Raw genomic sequence first — 17,802 nt, forward strand, 5'->3', positions numbered from 1 at the left:
AATAAAAATTTTTGCAAAGAAAAGAGGGATTGTTTTGTTTCTGAGAAGTTTTGAAATTTTTTTAGTTGACTCTGCTAAGCAGATTAAATGCTTCTGATTTGTGGTACAGGTGTCCTAAAGGATGGATGTCTGCCCAAACATATTAGAAGTTAAAAATCACCATTTTTTTGTCACATTTCAGCATATAGGCATGTAGTAATAGTAAGCCAGAGAGTACTATAGCTATATTCTCTGAAAAAGAGTCATCTTCCTTCCTGAATATGCTTAGCACTATAAAACTGGTTAAAAATAAAGAATATACCCTGTAAACAAAAATATAGCAAATTATTACCATAGTATTTCTCACAAGAATAGGTCACTGTATTTTGAAGAGACAGCTTGGGGTTTCTTTTATTGTTTTCCTAGAATTTTTGATGAAGTTCCCAGTGTTCCCAGATCTCTGTAGTGAATGTCCACCCTTAGAGATAAGTTCAGGACACTCAGGACATGCCAGGCGGGTGACACCACTACCTGTGGTGAGATACTCCCCATGGGTCCGGGTCCTGCTCTGGGGATGATGCACATGCCTGGCAGCAGAGGCTCTTGTGAACACAAAGATCTGATGTTGTGAACACAAAGAGCTGATGTGCAGGACAGTGGTCACTGTGCTGGCCAGGCTGTTTTGGCAAACACTCTCGATGAGCACACCCAGACTGTTACTACATCTTTAACAATATTTGCCTTTTAGAATGAGACATCAGAAACATCTCCACTTACCACGTTGCTTTGCCCTGGTAGCCCACTCAGACACTTCATCCTGGGCCCGTCCATCTGTAAACACAATGGCGATTCGAGGGACATTTGCTGAAGGTGGTCTTGCTCCTTCTGTCTCTGTGAAGCTCCTCTCAGACATTTGCCTCAGTGCCAGTCCTGTCATGGAACCTCGGCCCATGTATTTCATTTGTGACACAGCTTTCTTCATGTCTTTGGCTGAGCTGAACTGCCTTAATGTAAACTCTGTACGAACCTCAGTGGAATACTGAAGCAAACCAACTCGAGCAGCTTTGGGTGAAATCTCAAGTGTATCCAAGATTCCTGAGACAAACTGTTTTACAATTTCAAAATTATCTTCTCCAAGACTTTTTGATCCATCAATCACAAACACCAGGTCAATTGGGCCTTCAGTGCATCCTGTGAAATGAGGAGCAGAGCGTACAGATCAAGAAAAAACTCCACAAGGCTGGGAACGGAGCCAGGTATTCTGGCAAAAACTCAGGGATCATCTAAAGTACCCTGTTCCTGGCTTGTCCTACTGTGCCATTGTGTTTGGAGATGTTGTGTACAGTCTGTCTCAAAAGCTAAGAGTGGGCCTATGACTGAGAATTTAACAAAATTATAACTACAGTGAATATTTACTGAGACATAATCTGCTTTGCAGAATATCAGAACTCTTAAAAAATGCAGAAACAATCAGCAAATGTTAAGAATTACTCTTAAGTGGAGAGAACTCAAGAACATATCTAGAACATAGATAGAGTTGCCATCATTTTCTTCCAGAGAAGAATGCTAACTTTGCATTTGTCAAATTTGTCAGCACTGAGAGACATGGAAGAGAATCATTGAAGCTGCATTTGTGCTGCAGGAGTTATAGAATAGTTTTAAAACTATTTAATTATTGAGAGAATCAGAATTGGCTAGATAAGGGCTTTTTTGCTTTTAAGTGTCTACCAATTTTGTAACTAGGAGACTTATGTATTGCTGCAATTAATCTTTTCTGGTTTACCCATTAGAGCTGGGAGTTTGTCAGAAGACAGGCAAATTTGTAAAATTTGTATTTCCCATACTCTTTAGCAAATGCATATACAAAAATCAAAGTAGTTTGTAGGCACTGGGCATCAATAATGAGGTGAGGGAATTTAGAGATTGGAGAATGTCTCCCAAGCTGCAGACTGCTTCTGCCAGGTGGGTTGTTTTGGTATGTTTGGTGTTTTTTTTATTCTGGGAAGGAATTGCCTTCAGCAGGCAGAGATTAGTGTGCTTTGTGCAAAGGATAGCTGCAGATGTGCTCAGCTCCTATTGGGTCAATGTAGCTTCCAGGGCAAATACGCCATACTAAGGAATGTAAGAGCTTCTTACATAGTCTGGACCAAATAAACTTTGACCTCCACTCATCTCTGATCTTTGTACAGGGAGAATTCTGTAGCAGTACACAAAAGAGAATCGTGCAGCAGAAATTACTCTGCAGAAATTACTAGAGATGCTTGTTACCAAGTCAATGTACAAATAAGGGGTTTTCAGCTTTAAAGCCTGGACTTTCCTTCCTAAAAAATATTTTAAAACTGCTCAAGAATTCTTTTTTTGCAGTCAACTGAGAAAAAGACACCTCACTTATACTAAGGTGATGAAAATGTAATGAATATATATATATATATATATATATATCAGAACCACTCAATACTACTGCATAAGTCAAGAAAGGGCAGCAGTTCATGGTGCATGGTGTCAATTAGGATTGAGAACAGCCAGAACTTGTTACTGTTCTTTTGGTAATCACAGTCTCCTCAACTAAGGCATCCGTTTTTGGCAGAATAAATATTTTTACTGAGTTCCAATAGAATTTCTCCTCCAAGTATTAAGAGACAATGAGATAAAAGCATGTCATGTTGGAAGATAAGCAAATAGAATTAATGGTATTTTAAAATATAGTACATAAAGATAAAAGACCCACAGTATATGAACTCGATTAAAATGCATATTCCTTGATAGTAATATTCCACTTTGGCTTTCTCCTGATGTTTCAAAAGAATTATTGCTGTACTCAATGCTATAGTAAAACAACTCTTCCAATATAGATTTTTGCTTAGGAGAGCATCAAGTTAGTTGTTTGAGACATTTTCTGCCACACACGTTATGCCCTGGGCTTTCAAATATTGTATGTTTGAAATGAGAGGTTGTGGCAGTGTTCAAAGCCAAGCTGGATTGGAGACACCTGGTCTAGTAGAAGGTGTCCTTGCCATCAGCAGGGTGATGGAACTAAGTGATCTTTAATAAGGTTCCTTCCAACCCCGACTATTCTATGATTCTATCATTTTTTTGAAGTGAGATCCATTAATTTTAGAAGTAAAAGAAACAAATGCTTTCTAAATAAAATATACTTACTTCTGCATGTTTTCTGATCCTCTTTTAGTACATATCCCTCCTGGCATTTGCAGATATAGGAATCATCATTATTAACACAAGCATATTCACAACCATGATCAACTGATTTACAGACATCTTTACCTAGGAAAAATTGAAGTATTTATCTGTATTCAATGTAACGTTTTATAAATCCAAAGACTCCAAACATGATATCTGAAGAACATATGACAAAGGAGTAGAACATTTTTGCTCATTTATGTAGCAATGCCAGAAAAGAGAGGCTGACAGACATAATGAATTACTTACTTCGACATGTTTTCCCATCTTGTCGCAGGACAAAGCCCTCATGGCACTGACAGCTGTATGAGTTGTTATTATTAATGCACACATGTTCACAGCCATGGTCAATGGATTTACACAGGTCTTTATCTGAGAATTGTTAAGAGAATCCCCTTATTAGACCACTTTTCAAATACAAAACAGCCATGAACAAGCTTTGAGAGAAATTAAATCTGTTGTTTCTTTAAGACTGAAAAATATATTCCCCATAAAAGTTTCAGCTACTCACTCCTGCATGTTTTCCTGTCTCGCCTCAATACAAATCCCTTATGACACTGACACACGTATGAATCGCCAGTTGGAACACAGAGATGTTCACAACCATGGGTGACTGTTTTGCAGACATTTTTACCTTGGAATAATGAAAATTGTATTTAGCACAGTTAGTTAAGTAAATAAATTTCACAAAATATAAAAGATTTGGCTATAATTTTCCATGAAGGACCTCACTTACATGAAGCTGATTCTATAATAAAGACACAAATAACACACTACTGTTGCATAGTGTGTTTCATTAACAGATCAGGAAGTACAAAATGAAGATTAAATAACTTACTCCTGCAAGATTTTCCATCTTCGCTCAGCATGAAGTCTTCATGACACTTGCAGACATAGGAATCATCAGTATTAACACAAATATGTTCACAGCCATGGTCAACTGAGTTGCAAACATCTTTATCTGAGAAAAGTGGATGGGGTTTGTGAGCTGAGGCTTGTGAGGGAGAGAGGATATCTTTTTTTTAACCAGCCCAAATAGTTGGAAATCACATACACATGTGCACTCACACCCACAACACTTGAAAGCCTCAAATAAAAGCAAACTTTTATAGCTCAGGCTACTCACATCTACATGTCTTTCCATCTTCCTTCAGTATGAATTTTTCATGACACTGGCAGATGTAGGAATCTTCAGTATTCACACAAACTTGTTCACAGCCATGGTCAACTGAGTTGCAAACATCCTGGTCTGCAAACAGGAGAGTTGGTAGTCAGCACACATCATCAGAGGCCTTCATTATTGTATGTGTAATTCATCCAATAAAGCTCTTGTGCTGCTTACTTCTGCATGTTTTCCCGTCTTCTCTCAGTTGGAACCCATCACGGCATTTGCAGGTATATGAATCACCAGAATTAACACAAACATGTTCACAGCCATGGTTGACTGATTTGCAAAGATCTGCATCTGAAAACGGGTAACAGCTTTTGCTGGTTAGCACATTTCTACACAAGCACAAGCTGCAGATAAAAAGTATGTTGATAAATATCAGACTACTTACTTCTGCAAGTTTTTCCATCTTCTCTTAGCAGGAATCCCTCCTGGCACTTACAAACAAATGAATCACCAGCACTAGCACACACATGTTCACAGCCATGGTTGACTGATTTGCAAATATCCTTGCCTGGGAATAGTTAGATAATATTTATGTGGATTGTTAGTTAAAATTTTTATAAATACAAAGACTGGGGGGTTAATCCCATGAGCAAAAAAGATGGAAGCTTGCAAACTGAAAGCAAATCTCTAGCTAGTTAAATGATGGACATTTTATCTTAGATTATCTAGTCTTTATCATCTGACAGAACTTCATGCTTTGGATGACCTCCAACTGAAAATAAACCATTTTAGGATTAATCTGACTGGATTAAGGAGGAGGAGGAGGAGGAGGATTTTACATTAAAAGCACTAAGAGTGAAAGAAGGGAGTAATTTAGTATAGTCATTTAGCACAAATTTACGCTGGTAAAAACTACGAAAAACACCACAGGACATGATTTAAAACCATAATTCTTAACATTCTTATATCAGTGCCAAAAGTCTGCATAAACAAAACCTGAAAAATAGGAACTACTTATTTAAGACGATAAACAAAATCTAACTGGATTGCTGAAAATTGATGCGAGGACTTGTATGATTGCAATGTTAAACCAGTTGGTTAAAACCTCTTCAAAAAGGATAGATGGGAAGAAAGTGCAGAAGAAAGTGGAGCCATCTATCAGCATTCCCTTTTCCTTCTTCATGCAACACAAAAGAAAATATCAGTTTCTAATGGAGAACTACCTTTACACTAGAAGTGGCCTCCTGAGAACCAAGTTCAACTTGACTCTTGAGGTTTATAATTTAAGAAGTTCAACCTGAGCCAAATTTCATTAGGGTCTCCTGCTACCAAAACAAAAATTCCAAAAACTACTACATAAGACAAAATTCTAACTGAAAAATAGTTATACTTAAGACATGGCAATCGAATCTAGATCCTATCTTAGTGGAAAAGGGAGAAATTAAAACGTAAGTAAAAATTAGCATCATTATACACAGATGTGCACAAGTCATTTGCTTAAATGTTAAACAGAATAGAATACAAACCAGCAGCAGACATGGCAATTACTTCAGATGGATGAATTTTACGAAGCTGAAAGCAAATATGAGCCAGACTGCTTTGGGATACAGGGGGGAAATAATAATAGTAATAAAAACCATCAATGATTACACTATTTATTTACTTTACTAGACATGCCCCAAAAATGTAGTCTCTATCTAAAAAGAATGCCAGGGTAGTTAAAAAATCTAGAAATTGAAGTTGAAAACAGATAAAAGTTTTGAAAAAGACTGAAAGAAACATTCACTGTACTTACTCAATGTGAAAAAATTAGGAATTTGCAAACACTTGAAATAAGAAGATAAAGGACAAGGGGGTACACAGCCAACCAAACAAAGGGTAGTATGAGCACATTATTTAAATGCTGTTAGGAACAAAAAGCATTCTACCAATGTATTATTAACTGATTGACAGAAAGGTAGAACTGCTAATCATAACGCAGAAATAGAGAACGTTTTAGTGTATTCAGATGAAATAGATTACTGATGACCTTGTTGGAGTGAAGAGTTTCACATGTGTGAAGTAGATCACACAGCATCTACTGAACACACACACACATCTATTTTTGAATCAGTAACTCCAGATAATTTGCAGCAGAGAGCTGCAAAAGAGGTTTCTGAAGAGTACCTTGGATGCTTCGTGTTAATTTTCAGTAACTCCTAGAACTCTGAGGAAGCCCCAAAACACTGAGCTGTCTCCGTGCCCAGTGTATGCACACACACACACAATCGTACTATGGTTCCAGTGTTTAAAAAGATGAGTATTCACTGTAAGCCTGTCAGCTTGACATTGATCTGAATTCAAATAATGCAACAGATAATGTGGAACTTGAGTCAGAGTAAAATCAAAGAAAGGACTAATATCAATCAACTTGGTGTTATGGAAAAATAAATTCTGGAAAAACTAAATAAATGTCTTTCTTCATTGATGATGAGGCTGGTTCTGAAAGCTTATGCTGTTCACACAATGCAGAATTCAAAAAGGCAGCAGTCTTGGTGTTATTTTGATTAAGGAAACAGACTACAGAATCAACAATTAACACTGCCTAGAAAGGGCTTCAGAACTAATTGTAGATGAGCAACTATCAAATAGCTGTCTTTCTAAGAATTTGCCTTGCTTCTCTACTACTTAATATTTTTATGGACAGCCCAGAATAAAACATAAATAATGTTTTACACAATTACTGATTATTTTATTTTAAACAAATAAAATAATCTGTAAAAAATTTGTAGCTTACTCTACTTCTGAGAGAATAGCAAATAAATATAGAACAGCTCCTGATATAAGCTAACATTAATCTTTTTGGATAACAGCAAATCATATGTATCTTAAAATAGGCAGAATTACGGATATACATTTAGAAACAAAGAATGAAGGCTGTACTTACAGGACATGTAATACTGAGAATCTTAAATAACTTTTGATCATGGTAGATAACTAATTGAACACAAGTACTAGCAGAATGTTTTGGTCAGAGACTAAAACAATTTTTTGTCAAGAAGAAAAAAAAAGATTAAACAAAAAATAAATTATAAAAAAAAGATAGGTAGATTGAAATTAGATGAATTAGATGGCTTATTGTTCCTCTGCCCTGAAGCCCTTTGTCTCCTATTAGACTTTCACTGTGGTGCATCCACAAGGATGTTGATAAACAGCAGAAGTTTTAGGGAGCAAGAAGAAAGTTATAAAAAGATTAGAAAACATAAAAAGCCCGAAGGAGTTTCATTTACTTGTAATTTACATAAGAACATGCTAAGAGGTTATAGAACAAGTTAAGTCATGATCTGCATGAATACAGACAGAAGAACACAGTTGTAATTAGAACTTTAACCCATTACAGTAAAATGCAGCAACACCCTATGCTCAAGATTAAAACTCAATATACTTAATTTGGAAATAAAGTTCACATTTTAAAACCTACATTAAAACCTTAAAATTGTATGATTTTTCTGAAATGTAGCTTTAGTTCAAACAATTTTGATTCATACAAGTCTTATGATCTATAGAGGAAAAATATTCCATTCTGGCTATTATGAACCAGTGAATAATATTCTAACAAGACAAAAATTACATTTCTTCTCGTATTAGTTAACTACTTACTTCGACATGTTTTCCCATCTTGCCTTAGTACAAATCCATCATGGCATTGGCAAGTGTATGAATCATCATTATTAACACAAAGATGTTCACAGCCATGACTGACTGATTTGCAGATGTCTTTATCTAGGAATAATTTAGATTTTATTTACTAAAGTTTGATGAAAAAGAACATTTTCATAACTTCAAAGACTAACAGTAGTAATCTCATAATAAATAAAGAATTTATTCTCCTTTTTGCAAGGAAAAATCTCCTATAAGAAGAACTGCCTCTAAATAATATGTTTCTTCTGTAGATGTCTGAATATAAAACATATAGTAACATTAAAATAACTTACTTTTACATGTTTTCTTATCGTCCCTCAATACAAAACCCTCATAGCACTGGCAAAGGTATGAACTGTCAGTATTCACACAAATATGCTCACAGCCATGGTCAACAGAATTGCAAACATCCTTATCTGTTAAAAAATAAAACTGCCATATTTAAAATATATCTACAAATGTGCAGATTATAAAGAAAATCTGTTAAAGAGAAGTATACTTACTTCTACATGTTCTTCCATCTTCCCTTAGTGCAAATCCCTCATAACACTGGCAGATGTAGGACTCATCAGCATTAACACAAACATGTTCACAGCCATGGTGAACTGAACTGCAAACATCTTTATCTGAGAACAGTTGATGGTATTTGGTTAAAACACATCTATAGCACATGTATCATGAAGGGAGAAGTAACAGCTTTCATTAGGTCTACTGATACCACTGGAATCAATAGGTTAAATTTTAGGCAGCAAATACTTTTACCTCTTGGTACCTGAACATTTTTGAGTATTTTCTGTTTCCAGTCTGTCAGTTGATCTATTAAAATACACTATTTTTGTCCAGAGAGTCTCTTACAAGCATTGGAAGGTCTAAATATATTCCTGTATCAAATTTATGAAGATGACTACTTTATTGCGACACTAAATTGTATTTGTTTGATTGCTTCTCAGATCTACATACTGTAAATAAAATTCTATGAGTAATTCTCAGAGTACTTACTTCTGCATGTTTTCCCATCTTCTCTCAGCAGAAAACCCTCATGACACTTGCAAACATAGGAGTCACCTTCATTAACACAAATATGCTCACAGCCATGGCTGACTGATTTGCAGATGTCCTGTCCTGGGAATGATTGATTTAAATGTAGGTTTTGAATGAAAACATGTTAGAGAAATGTAGCTATCAAAAGGAAGTCTGTTACTTCTTTTCCAGTGAGAAGTGAAAAATACCCCTTTCCTTCCTTGCCTGATGTACATGCAAAAGTGTTCAATAGATACCAGTCACTCACTTCTGCAGGTCTTGCCATCTTCTCTCAGTATGAATCCCTCACGACACTTGCAGATGTAGGAATTGTCAGCATTAACACAAACGTGCTCACAGCCATGGTTGACTGACTTGCAGATATTTTTACCTGGGAATAATTTCATATATAAAAAATTCTGTTACTTAAGGGCAGTATGTTCAAAGTTAACTTGCTTTTAGTGTATGTATCCTAACTTTTTGAGACAGGCATAATTTGTCTGTTTGCACAGAATAACAAAAGAGAGGGATGCTGTGAAACACCAGCTAAGAATAAGAACCTTTTCATTCACCATGGTAATATCTGGATGCCTTTAATTTCTTTTTTTCTGTAAACACCTTTTAACAGCAGATGTTAATACTAAATATTATGGGGACTGCAGTACAAAATACTGAATGCCTGTGAGTTTTTCCAAGACTTATCCATGATTCTTCTTTGATCATGGTGATTTATACTATACAAGTTGAGAAAAATTTGCTATTAGTCTTTTTTCTTGATATCTGCCACTCATAACTGTGTAATGTAGTCAAATTTGTAACACAATTATGACATTTCTGTTGCCATCATCCTTATCCTATGCTGGACAAAATGAACCTTCCATTTATAATGTTGCAAGCTTCATGCTGGCTAAGACTTTATAAACTTCATATATTTTTGTCTTGAAATTTTAGAAGAAAATCAAAGTTGTCCCAGCTCTGGATAGTTTTGGATCCACAGCTATCCAATTTCAGGGCTACTTTTTAAATGGCACAGATGTTCAGGGTTTGATTCAGGTGACCAAAAGTATGCATTCAGTACCATTTTAGATACCTTAGCATATCCAAGATATCAGCATACTGCTGGCAAATATGACACCAAAGGGGAAATTTGGCCTCTTGAAAGTCTTGAACATATAAAATTGCGTTTGACTGCAACATTTAGGCAATCCAATCTTACCTTACAGATTTCTTCTATGTGTGTCATATTAGACTCTGAGTTGCTGAATAATAACTTACGTTTACATGTTTTCCCATCGTTACGAAGCCTGTATCCTTCAAAACACTGACAAGTATAAGATCTGTCACCATTTACACACAAATGTTCACAGCCATGATCACTTAGAGCACAATGGTCAACTCCTGTAGGAGCAATCAAAATTATAAAAAAATTTAACCAATAATGACTCAATTATTTTTCATCTTAGTATTTGCATTCTGTATAAACAAGTAAATATAAATATCTTGAACTGCGTAAACAGTAATTCAGTTTCTCATCTGGTTATAAAGCTTCAATAAAATGTAAGAGAGCCTAGTGAGGTCCTAGAGGTCCTATATTTAATTTTTTTCTTTAAGCAGAGTTGAGAAATCATACTTTTCTGTGCTTAACATAGCTAAACAGAGTCCATGTCTGAATTGGATTAAAATGTATTAAAACAAAACAAAATACTTTGGCAATGATTTTCTACAAGACGCTGGCAAAGACACAAAAGCTACCTTGTGAACATTCTTTAAATAGTCTCTAAATGGCCTGAAGTGAAGGTGGCAGTCCCCAGAACTCATTTGTGGACCTGACCCAGTTCCTGTGGCAGCAAGAAGAAAACCTCTCAGATGTCAGTGGGACTTGGCTTGGACTATTCAAGATTTTACAAAGAATTGCAAATGACAAGTACTGTCAAATACAGTCCACTTTATCTCAAGTTTCCCAAGTGTGTCTCCTCTGTCATATAAAGACATAGGGCTCCTGAGACTTTGCAAGCAGGACTTGCTACTGTCTATTGGCTACAACACATTTTTTTGTAATGAGTTGTCAGAGTACAGATTTGGTCACAGTTCAGGTGTTCCCATAGCTTTCTTAGGATCCTTGAGCCAGTGTACATCATACTAGAATGTCCCAGATGTTTTCTCACTAGGACTGGTACATGTTAAATGCTAATCCCTTCCGTTCAACTTATCAGGAACTTGCAAAGTTCCAAAACTCTCTTTGTGGTAGCCTGAAAATGTTCATGAGGTTTCAACATCTGATCTAGAGCTCAGGAATAGGACAAATCTTTCCTAAATATATGTGAGGACAGGGTTATGAGAAGAGGAGCTATTCAAAAAAAGCTCAGTTTCACTGCACTCAGCACCATTTTCACAGAATCATAGAACACCCTGATTTAGAAGGGACTTACTAGGACCAATCAAAGTCATACTACTGGCCTTGCACAGGACAACCCCAAAACTCACACCATCTGCCTGAGAATGTGGTCCAAATGCTTCTTGAACTCTGCTGCTTATGGGTTTCCAAGTACAGCCTGGAGGAAAATAACTCAGGAATGAAAAATCATCTCTTGTTACTACTAAGGAAAAGGGATTTTCCATTTGCAAGTTGATTAAATGCCAGTATTTGGGTGTTTCCAGATTGCCAGTGGTACTATGGATAAATATCTAAAAAAATTGTTTTTAGTAGACTCTACTGTTCATACATGTACACTAATTATACTTCTGCGTTACTGTCTGTCCCTTTCTAGAGTGCTGCAGTGGCAGACAGAAGCAAAGTCTGTCAAGGTATCAGATGGGGCTAAAAAGGTTAGTATGGAGACAAACAAGGATAAATACAAAGGCAAATTGCCTTTGCTGATTTGCCTCACTTCTCTCTAGATAATTTTTGTGACTGAGGACTTGCAGTTTGAGTTTTCTTAAAACTTTGTGCCTGAAAGCAAGAAAAAGGCTGAACTCTGGAGCTGCTCCAACATTATACAAGCTTGAAAAATAATGTACCCCCAAAATCTGGAAAAAGTGGACAGAACACTCTCACCAAAGAGGTCCATAGAAAGTCAACAGGTAAAATGCACTCATACTCTTCTTCTGGCCCTTTCTATACATTATTTTTCCAGTGAAGGAGGCAATTCAACTGTTTGTGAAGTTGTATCAACCCTCAATGATCATTAGATTTATAAAGAGCAGAGAGCTGCCAGGACAACTGCTCACTTACAAGGATTCCCATGCTTAATGTAAAGCTCTGTGTGGAGCTCTCAGTTCTCCCCCTGCCTCAGGTAATGTGGGGCACTTTGCCCTGGGGACACTCCTGTCCAGATGACCTGTCAGACACGTGTCATGTGACTGAGAAACTGTCCTTAACACCTGGGGATGAATAGGTCTTCAAAACCTTTTCTGAATATGTGAGGACTAACAGTTATCTTGACATGTATTCTTTCATAAATACTTTTTCTGTTTCTGCTTTCAAATAATTACTAAAGTATTACTGAAATGCAGACTGTAAGAATAATTTGAAGGGCAGTCCTTTTCCCTGTATGAAAACAGAAACCTTTCCCAAGGGAGCTGAAATAAAAGATGTTCTTGCAAGACTCACGTGTGCAGGTTTTTAGGTCCTCATTGATGACAAATCCTTCAGAGCACTGACAGACATAGGAGTCACCTGTATTTAGGCACAGTTGCTCGCAGCCATGATTGCTTTCAGCACAGTGGTCCACTCCTATTGATTTGTGTTAATGATTGAAGAAATCACATTGGTGTTTTAGATACATAAATTATGACACTGTAGTTAGTACATGTTGCCTTTGTAAAGCAAAAGATCAGTACTGCTTTTTACTTACGCAAGTATCCCCACCTGCTTGAGTAACCTGAGTTAATTAACACCTAAGTGAAATTAATACAACAACCCCACTTGGCATATAGCAAACTTGGTGAAGATTTCCTTTGCCAAAAATCACAATGTGATTGGACTAACACAAAGTGGAGAGAAGGGAGAATCCTTAAGCCCAGTTTGGTCTCACCCATAGAATCATGCTTCCCTTCTTTAAAAAGCAGGACTCTCACTTCCATTCAGCATTAAATTTTTGCATTACTCACTCAAATATGAGTATTAGTCATTTTTTTAATAGAAATTATGGCTTCCAGATTGTTTCAGAAAGATTAAATTCTTTTTTCAACAGGATGAGAAATCACCATTTTAAAACTTTTACCTGCCAAAGGGTTCAAGTAGTTAAAGCCTCGTGGAGGACAGATAGAAATGACAAGTGTGAGAGTGTCTTAACATGTTCCATTTCTTTGATTTTCCTATGCCTATTCCAAGTAAGATAAAATGGAATATGTCTTTTAAGTCTTGTATGCAACTAGTTGTGTGAAAGAGAAAAGGTGGGGGAAGGGAGAGAGGTGTGAACTAGGTTTAAAAAAACACATTTCCTCACAATGGACAGCAAAGCTGTGAGATACGTGCACTTGCACATGTACTGTGGAATTTGCTGACTCTGTGAGTATAGGAAAAGGACATTTTTAGGAAAAAAGCTTTGAACTTCCTCACTGTGTTTTACTGCTGGTTTGTTAATGGCTAGTTTTAGTTCTATAGCCCAAATCATTTTATCTTAACTTGATCAAAAGTAGTGGAGTTCCCTCAGACACAAAGTCTCGCATGTCTCTTTTGCAAATCATTTACAGATGTGAGCAGACATGTCTGCAGCAATTTGTTTAGATTAAAAAAAAATCTGTACTTAATAACGTTAAATCACTTATTCTAAATATTTCTGTTTATTGGTTTATTTAACTAAGCAACGAGTTTGCAGTAATTGGTCCAGATTTACCATTATACACAGGGAGACAACGTAGGTTTGAACAAATGAAGCTGAGGTGTCAGTTTTTACTAGCTAAAGCAAGTTCCAGCTGGAACCTTCTCCTTTTTCCAAGAGTTCACATCATCATGAAGAGGCTTGTGTAACTTCTCAGAGCACACAAAAAATGTGGAAACAAAAAAAAAAAGAAAATACCCATATTCTCTGTGAAGAATTACATCTGTTTGGCTCCATCTTTTCAATACAAACACCCACACCAACATGAATTTTTAATGTTTAAATATTTGGGGCTCTCATGCAGAATTTTGTAACACACTCTTTCAAAGAGTGCAATAATCACAAGTAAAGGTGCTATTTACCAGGCTTTGGAAATCATTATAACTGTAAATTTTATAATCATATGTGCTTTATTGCATGTGTAAAAAAAAAATACAAGCAGGTGAAAGGACTGGGGGAGGCTCACAATTTTTACAAAGAAGGAATGTCTTACAATATATTAATTTTTAGAAATTCAACTTGAGATAGTTTAAAACTATAATTGTCAAAATGTTGCAACTCATCTAGGTTACCTTAAATATGGCTTTATCACATTTTATTTAAAAATTATTATTCCCTTTCCTACCAAGTTTTTTAAAAATTTCAGTGACTGAGTATTCCTTTGGAAATGTATGTTGTAAGTCCATCGGGAAAAAATGCTGCCAATATTTTAGGTGATATGCAAAACGGTTCTCTGCAATAAAACTATCTTCTAAAACTGGGTGATGCCAAGTGGGCACCCAGTTTTCTGGGGCAACACCAATCCTTCATTTCACAACATTCTTCTGAAAAAGGACACTTCATTGAATGGATCACTGAAGCTGTAAACATACAGAAGAGATGGGTCTCTTCATATCCCCACATATCAGTATACAGCAGCATGAGGTGTGCAGGTTACACAGCCCATAGCAATGAAAAGGATGTTCAGTAGCAAGCACTGCCTTCGTGTTAGGCAGTGCTTTTAAGTGAACACATTTCCTCAGTTATTTGGACTGGAGAAAGTGATGCTTTAGCTCTCTATAGACCAGGGATCTCACTATAGCATTACTTCACTAGGCCTGGCTTGTGGTGGACTTTGCAGTAACATAGGTTTGCATGACTCAGAAATATCTCAAAAGGGACCAGGAATGTTTTCTCACTCTGCTCACACTTCTGCCTTGCAGCAAACTAGTCACTGCAGTTTATGAGACACACTCATTGCTGCACGTATCACCATGGTGCTCTTGGGTGTATCTGGGATGACATTTGCACACAAACGACTCTTCCATGTTAACACATTCAAGTTCACAGTCATGCTGACCTAAAGCACAGAAGTTGACTTCCATGGAGAGAAAAACTGAAGCCAGCCACAAGGTCTTCTAAAGTAAAACAGCTTAGAAAAACCCACTTTTCTTAAACAATACTGGATTTTGTGCTTTGGACACCTAGCTGACAGTGAGAGGAAGATCTGAGAGCAGACTGCAAACACTCAGCTGTGTAAGGCTTCGCTTTGACCCCCACAGATCTCCTGTAGTCATCAGAAGTCACACATGGTGGTCACAGAGGAATGTCTATTGCTTATCACACTCACCTATTGTCCCTGATTTCTAAAAAAAGCATATATGCAAACATTCTGCTTTATTTTACAAGCTTAGCTAACATGACCCTTGTTAAAGCAAGATTTGGAATAGGAGCCTAATCCTGGAAACATCACCAGATCTGCAGCCAAATCCAAAACCTCATAAGGAAAAGTACTCCAAGCGGGAATTACAATTTGCCTTTAATTTGCAATTGCATTCTTGGCAATAAATACTTTATACAATGCTGCTCTTTTGCTCACCAAGGCTATTGAATCTATAAAAACCTGAATGTATTAAATAGCATATAGACAATAAAAAGCAGAACAGCATGGATTACTGCAAAAACATCACTGTGCAGACAAAAATGCTTTTGTATCTTTAAGACTGAACAAAAATACAGTTTCAAAACCAGATACATTTTATGAGTTTCTAGAAATAGAATTAGACTGCTCCAAACAAGTTTATTACAAATAAACTATCAATAACAATTTTCTCCCCCCAACAGCTCAGTCACGAGATCCGCTATTTAATTTTGCTATTTAGGGAGAATATATTCTCCCTAAACTTTAACACACTACATTAAAAATCTTCTGTGATTTCAGGCCTTCACTCAGGAAGAGCTAAAACACTAAGTCTTTCTAAAGTAAATAGCATGAGTGATTGGTTTATAACACTGACATTGCTCATGCTGCTCTTACAATATTTTTAGGAAACTGTGAAGTTTCATGTGTGACCCTAAGTTGATTTTGATAGCTGTGTTGTCTGTTCAATACATTTCCAAGCTGATGAAATGTATCTGACCTTGGCTAAACCAACTGGGTAAAACAAGGTGATTTTTTGTGATTTTTTTTTTTAATTTCAAAGCTGCTTGTGTCTTTACAAGCCAAGGCCAGAAAGTTTCAAATAAGTAATGAATTTTTTTTAAAGTAATTTTGGTTCCTATATTAATCCTCAGGTTTTCATAAAAGTCTTCCAAAATGTCTAATATACAAAGTAATCTACGAAACAGAGAAATGTATATTTTCCCAGCATGATTCATTCAGTTAAAATTCAAGTTTATAAAGAAACATTTGTTTCAACCTTAATTACAGAGAAAACTTCCATCCTTTCAGAAGGGAAACAATTCACAGCAGGTTCAAGAAATAAAAGCAGATGAACTTTATTATGTCCAAAGAATTACTCACTTTTGCATGTTTTCTTATCTGGATTAAGTCTAAACCCTTCTTGGCATTGACAAAAATAGGAATCATCTGTATTAACACATTCCTGTTCACAACCATGGTCCTGAAGAGAACAATAGTCCGGTTCTAAACAACAAAAACATTTCTGTCAATGAGTAATAAAATTTCTCAGAAATAAGCTAGGAAAAAATTAGTTGGTTTGTTTTCTCTTGCCTTTTTTTCCCTTAGGCACCATTTTGGTGTTTTACCATATTGTTTCAAACCATGAAAATAAAATGTTTATTTTTTTCCAAATATCTGCTATACTGATGTACAGCTGACATATTAGACTTATTAATTATTAATTAATTAATTAATAATTAATATTAATTAGACTTATTAGAGAACAGAAACAGTTCATGCAGTAGAGAAGTTAGAATCTTAAATATTTCTTAACATTTTGCAGCAAAGCTTTATACACTTCCTCATCAAAATTACCTCTATTCACTCAGAGCATGTTAGACGTGATGAGCAATAAACACACAAACATGTTTTTGAATGCTGTTCATTAGATCACAGCAGGACAAACAGGTCATCAGGAGTGTGGACGTTTTTAACAGCTCTGAGTGCTCGCTTCACAATTCTTCCATTTGAAATGCCCATGGAAGAGAAGATGGGCAGTCTAGAAACAGCTACCAGTTGTGGAAAAAGTACCTTAGAAAGGAAAGCAATTGTGCACTGAGCACTGAGATATTTCCCATATAGAGTTTATTATTATTGGTGTAGTCAACGAACCTGATCCTCACTTGGATGCAGTGTCTGCCCATCACTTAGTTTTGTGTCGGTGTAGTTAACTTATATTAGTGAAAAATACTCCTAATCCCTCAGCACTGCTAAAAGTAGATAAACAAGTCACAAATTACATAAATCATGCTTCAAAAAATATCCAGGCACTTTTGAACACCTCATTATACAACCTGAAAACTCAGGGGGCTTTATTATTCCCTGAAGATAATTAATTACTATTCCCAGAGGTGATTTGCTTTCAGAGGCATGGACAGTTCTTTCTTTGGGTTTCTGGCAGATTAATGGAATTGAGTCCTTATATATGATGAAAGCCCTTTGTGGTAATAAACCAGTTGTATTTTAAGAACAATCCAAATGGAATATGACTTTCTTAGAAAACTCGGAAGGACTATGTCATAATTTATGAACACCACTCTGTATAT

At 36.1% G+C, this 17,802-nt stretch overlaps 1 protein-coding gene across 19 annotated transcripts in view; it reads right to left on the reverse strand.

Annotated features, from left to right (window-relative positions):
• Nucleotides 1-17,802, reverse strand: part of MATN2 (matrilin 2) — a 69,686-nt gene that overhangs the window by 9,765 nt on the left and 42,119 nt on the right. For 9 of the 19 annotated variants that reach the window (XM_086881894.1, XM_086881881.1, XM_086881788.1 and 6 more), the window contains 16 exons: nt 16,598-16,720; nt 12,603-12,725; nt 10,268-10,390; nt 9,261-9,383; nt 8,972-9,094; nt 8,476-8,598; nt 8,266-8,388; nt 7,931-8,053; nt 4,737-4,859; nt 4,520-4,642; nt 4,304-4,426; nt 4,016-4,138; nt 3,689-3,811; nt 3,427-3,549; nt 3,139-3,261; nt 757-1,170 (listed from right to left, as the gene is read on the reverse strand). In XM_086881894.1, the coding sequence (XP_086738020.1) occupies nt 757-1,170; nt 3,139-3,261; nt 3,427-3,549; nt 3,689-3,811; nt 4,016-4,138; nt 4,304-4,426; nt 4,520-4,642; nt 4,737-4,859; nt 7,931-8,053; nt 8,266-8,388; nt 8,476-8,598; nt 8,972-9,094; nt 9,261-9,383; nt 10,268-10,390; nt 12,603-12,725; nt 16,598-16,720 (2,259 nt within the window). The remainder of the gene's footprint in view (nt 1-756; nt 1,171-3,138; nt 3,262-3,426; nt 3,550-3,688; nt 3,812-4,015; nt 4,139-4,303; nt 4,427-4,519; nt 4,643-4,736; nt 4,860-7,930; nt 8,054-8,265; nt 8,389-8,475; nt 8,599-8,971; nt 9,095-9,260; nt 9,384-10,267; nt 10,391-12,602; nt 12,726-16,597; nt 16,721-17,802) is intronic. The other 10 variants (XM_086881798.1, XM_086881772.1, XM_086881845.1 and 7 more) reach the window with 4 other exon arrangements.

The sequence above is a fragment of the Cyanistes caeruleus genome, chromosome 1 (assembly GCF_971803275.1).
Source record: "Cyanistes caeruleus chromosome 1, bCyaCae1.hap1.1, whole genome shotgun sequence".
Taxonomy (NCBI): domain Eukaryota; kingdom Metazoa; phylum Chordata; class Aves; order Passeriformes; family Paridae; genus Cyanistes; species Cyanistes caeruleus.